At 35.5% G+C, this 4,844-nt stretch overlaps 1 protein-coding gene across 2 annotated transcripts in view; it reads right to left on the bottom strand.

The window, feature by feature from the left end:
- Positions 1–3,818, bottom strand: part of LOC143291176 (26S proteasome non-ATPase regulatory subunit 14) — a 56,656-nt gene extending 52,838 nt beyond the window's left edge. Inside the window, exon 1 of one of the 2 annotated variants that reach the window (XM_076600890.1) lies at positions 3,724–3,818. Coding sequence is in view for 1 of the 2 variants with exons in the window: in XM_076600889.1 (XP_076457004.1) it covers positions 744–766 (23 nt within the window). In the remaining variant the exon portion in view is untranslated. Of the gene's footprint in view, positions 1–743; positions 782–3,723 lie in introns of those variants that run through there. The other variant, XM_076600889.1, reaches the window with a different exon arrangement.
- Between the last annotated feature and the right edge of the window lie 1,026 nt (positions 3,819–4,844).

Genomic DNA, 4,844 nt, shown 5'->3' with positions numbered 1-4,844 from the left:
AACATTTAATAAAACTGAAACATTAACTTATTAATGATCTTCTTCTCATTGGTTTAATATTGTATATTCACAACAAGATTATTTAAACAGGCACACATTCACTCATTTCAACATACAGGAAAAGAAAAAGAAGGCTTGGGGATTGGATTAAAATTTGAAAAGAACAGAAAGAAAGTATGCTGACAGTGGTGTGGGGTATGTGGGCGGAGGAGGCATCAGTCATATTAGTATTACTAAGGAATCAAAACAGTTGTCCCACTGCAGAATGACATAGCTGAATTTTATCAATAATACCACCACATTGATTTCTTGCAGACATATATAAAAGTATAGTTCTACCAACTAACCATGGCCAACACAACAGGCATTTCTAACCACACGTCATTCAATTAGATAACAGTATACCAGCATGCATGGCTTAATGATAGCATACTAGATCATCAATACTTGAAGAGTTGGCCCAATGGGCATCTAACCTAGTCTTGAAAGATGACATGGTTGGGGCAGTCACAACACTGTCTGGCAAACCATTCCATTTAATAACGACTTGCTCAGTAAAGATTTAAGAAGGAACTGCGCACTTTCAGTCTACAATGTGATTTGTTTAGCATTAAACTATTACCTCTTCTGTCCATACTTACTGCTGGTGATAGTTCAGGATTTGTGGTCTTGTAGATTCCTTGTATCTAATTATAGCAATCAATCATATCTCCCCACTGCCTCCTGAGTTCTAGACAAGGTACCTTAAGGAAAGCGAGTCTTTCATGCTAAGGCTTGTTCTTCAAATGACCAATCAGTTTCGTTGCCCGTCCCTGGACGTCTTCCATCTCTCTGCACAATGTTTTTGACTGTGGGTTCCAGACCAAATGTCCATATTCCAAAATGGGTCTAACCAGGGAATTAATTTTTAACAATTGAACAAACAGGTCTTCAGATAGGTAGTCGAAAGATAATGTGATATCAATAATCATTGTCCCATGTGCTGCATACAACTTAAGAAATTACATTGTACAAAGTTACTTTGTAGTAACACTGTACTTAACTAGTTACTTCATAGACTACTTTACTATTCTGTATTCAGTGGCTGTTGAGACTACTAAGATACTTGTCTCACCACAACATTTTAATGTATGACACGACTGACGATTCCACGAGTTTGTACCTGGTTTTCTCTGGCATTACCTTCAAGGCAACCACAACTGAAACGCAATAACGAGAATGAAGAATACTAAGAAAATTAACACAGATATGGTCTGTCTCAGTTTCTCAAAATTTCCGCTTGTTCAGAAAAGCTGAAACTAAAAACAAAATGAAAAGGGGTAAAACGAAGAAAAGGAACTGATTTATTTTCCCCCATCTAGTAGTAGTAGTAGTATTGTAGGGACTGGCATTTAACTGCCTAGGCCTCACGGCTTTTTTTTATGTCCCCTTCAATATCGGTCTTTTATTTGTGGGATACATATATGTTTTCTTTTACATGTTCTGTAAATCACTCATCAAAGTCAGTAAATTTTACTTTTAAATTGATGTTCATGTCAAGGAGATTTTTTAACACAGTATTTTGTGCAAGTTTAGTTTCCAATGGTAGTGCATTCCATATATGTGCAATTCTATTACCTAATGAATTTTTCCTTAAGTTAGTATTACAGTGCTCTTTACAAATTTTCATCATTGAATTTCTTGTATTCTCATAATCTGACATTCTAAAAACATTATTCACATTGACTTCATTATACAATTTATAGCAATTTAATATTTTGTATGTTTCTATCAAATCCCCTCCTAGCCTTCTTCCCTTTAATAAATGCAGACTTAAGTATATAAGTCTCTGTTGATAGCTCATAGATTTGCATTCTTTTAATATCTTAGTTGCTCTTATTTGTACCCTTTCTATAGCTATAGATTGTCTCTTGAGGTATGGGTGCCACACAATATTACCATATTCCACTTGTGATCTAACTAATGCTTTATACAGTTTAAAAAATATATCTTTATCTAAATAGGTAAATGTTCTCTTAATTATCCCTATCATCTGGTTGGCTTTATTTATTATATTCTGTATATGTATGTCAAAAGATAGTTTATTATCAAAAATTATGCCAAGGTCTTTCTCACTTTGACATTTTTCAATGTCCTGTGTGGTGTCTTCTATTGTCATATGGTATTTGTTTTCTGGATTTTTTTCTTCCCATGTGCATTACTTTACACTTTGATACGTTAAAATATAGATTCCATCTATCAATCCAGTCTTGTAACTTATATAAGTCCTTTTGTAGTGTAGTATTATTTTGTGCATTGCCATAAATTTGAGTATCATCAGCAAATATTTTGCATTTGCTTTCTATACTTTCAGGAAGGTCATTTATGTATACTGTAAATAGCACTGGGTCAAGTATGCTACCTTGTGGTATACCACTAACCACATTTTCATTTGTTGACATTTTTTCTCCAATTCTAACAACCTGTGTTCTTTCTGACAAGAAGTTTTCTGTCCAGTTCAGTATACTTCCAGTAATACCATATGAAGCTAATTTTAATAAAAGTCTGATGTGGTACCGAGTCAAATGCCTTTCTAAAGTCTAAATAAATTGTCTATAGGTTTACCCATATCTATCATTTCTGTGAGATCTTCAATTACTTCTAAGAGCTGTGTTGTACACGATCTTCTTTTTCTAAAACCATGTTGACAGTCTGCATACAGATTGTTTGTTGTCATGTGTGATACTATTGCATCCCTGATAAAGGACTCCAAGATCTTACACACAATACAAGTCAAGCTCATTGGTCTGTAATTTCCTGGTTCATGTTTTGACCCTTTTTTATATATAGCTGTTACCTCAGCCATTTTCCAATCTTTCGGTAGGGAAGCAGATTCAAGTGATTTATTATAAATCATACTAGGAAGAGCTAACTCTCTGCTCAATTCCTTTAATATTCTTGAGGGTATTTTGTCTGGTCCTTGTGCTTTGTAGGGGTCTAAGGCATGCAACTTTTTTTCTACTGCCAATGGAGTGACTCTTAAGTCACAAATGTTAACCTGGAGCTTTCTCCAAGGTCGGGTAAATTTGTCTAGGTCTCTTTAGTATACACACTTGCAAATAATTTATTAAGCGTTTCTGCTTTTTCTAGATCGTTTTCTGCTAAGCTTCCATCTTCTTTTTTCAGTACCCCTATTCCTGTACTAAGTTTCGTTTTTTCTTGCACATATTTCCAAAATATTTTAGGACTTTGCTTACATTTTTTGGCTAAATTTGTTTCTTTTTTTTTTTAATAGCTTTTTTAATGATACTGCAGCATTTATTCCTTTCTTTGATGTAGCATAGATAGGAGTGACCTGATTTAGTTCTTAAGAAACGTTTATACAATTTATATTTCTTTCTGATGATTCTCATTATTGTTCATCCATGAGGGTTTGATTTTTTTTCTCCTGTCTATTTGACACTTTTGGTATATATATATATTCATATTTTTGTGAAGTATAGTCTTTAAGTCATTCCAGCACTGGTTAACGTCTTTTCCATCCCAATCTATTGATGCCCAGTCCACTTTATTTACCATCTCTCTCATTCCATTATAGTTTCCCTTATTTAAGTCAAAATTATTCTTTTTTTCGGTCCGGTCTCAAGTATACGATCTTTAATATCACTCATTCATTTTTAGCACTCAAACATTATAAGAACACGAAAATCATAATTCAAAATGGAACAAAGAAACTCAGCTTACTTGATTTGTCACGTTCAGTTCAGAATGTCTGTTCTTCACACGCCGGAAGTAATGACTTGCAGTCCTTTGGCAGTGAATCGTCACCCCGGGAGGACTCGTTATTTTTACGGTTGCCCATCGACAGCAAAGGTTTATCTGAGAGTGAGAAGCACGATACACATTTCTGGCAGTGTGAAACTGATACTTAAAGTTAAAAAAAAAAATGTCTGTAGATTTGATTACACGATTTGCTCGGATTTTGTTGTTGTTGTTAATAAGATTAGTGTTCGCGATCGTTCAGTATGAAAAATGAGCCCATGCATTATTGTCACTTTGGCAGATCATAGTCTCAAAGAAGAGCAACAAGGGTGCATTGGGATGAAACTGATATTACAACTGAATAAGTGAACTTGTTCTGTGATTATTATTGAAAATTTGATAATCGTCGTGTAGCGCATCTTCGTCACTGGTCGATACTCCCCCCGGATCGTTAATCCCTCTCAAAAAGATTTTAAAAATAAAAATAAATAAAAATCAACAACAAGAACAACAAAAACAAACAAACAAACAAAACAAACAAACAAACAAGCAAATACAAATATTTGTATACAGTTGTGACTGATAATGCCTTTCTGCTTCATCAAAGATGTGTTGTGGAATGATCAATGTGTTACGTGTTCTCTTCTTACAACCGTCCGCCTTCAGAGTTGAGCAGCAGTGCGCAACTGACATGTTTTGGAGCCCGCTATCGTGTGGGTTCGGTATTTCCCAGCGGCAACTGAATTTTAATCAAAATTCCCTTGCCGACTTGGACTGTATGTAGTTGTTACACGGACACGAGCTTACTAGTAGACGCTCTCATCACGACTCGGTGCAAAACGAGGGACCGCTCTCTCTCTCTCTCTCTCTCTCTCGCTCTCAGATTATCTCTCTCATTTTCTCTTTCTCTCATTTTGTTCTCACCCCTCTCCCTGCCCCCCCCCCCTCTCATTTTCTTTCTCTGTCCCAATGAGTCTCCCCTTCACCGTCAGATTCTCTCTCTCTCTAGCAAAATATGTATCCGAGGCAGTAAATATACGTAACTCGTCCGTACTATCGGTCCAAATGCTCATTAATCAATTGTAAACTTAGTATGGGTTCTA

Source organism: Babylonia areolata, chromosome 16 (assembly GCF_041734735.1).
Source record: "Babylonia areolata isolate BAREFJ2019XMU chromosome 16, ASM4173473v1, whole genome shotgun sequence".
Lineage (NCBI taxonomy): Eukaryota > Metazoa > Mollusca > Gastropoda > Neogastropoda > Buccinidae > Babylonia > Babylonia areolata.
Note: the sequence above shows the minus strand (reverse complement) of the source record. Positions and strands in the feature narration are given on the sequence as shown.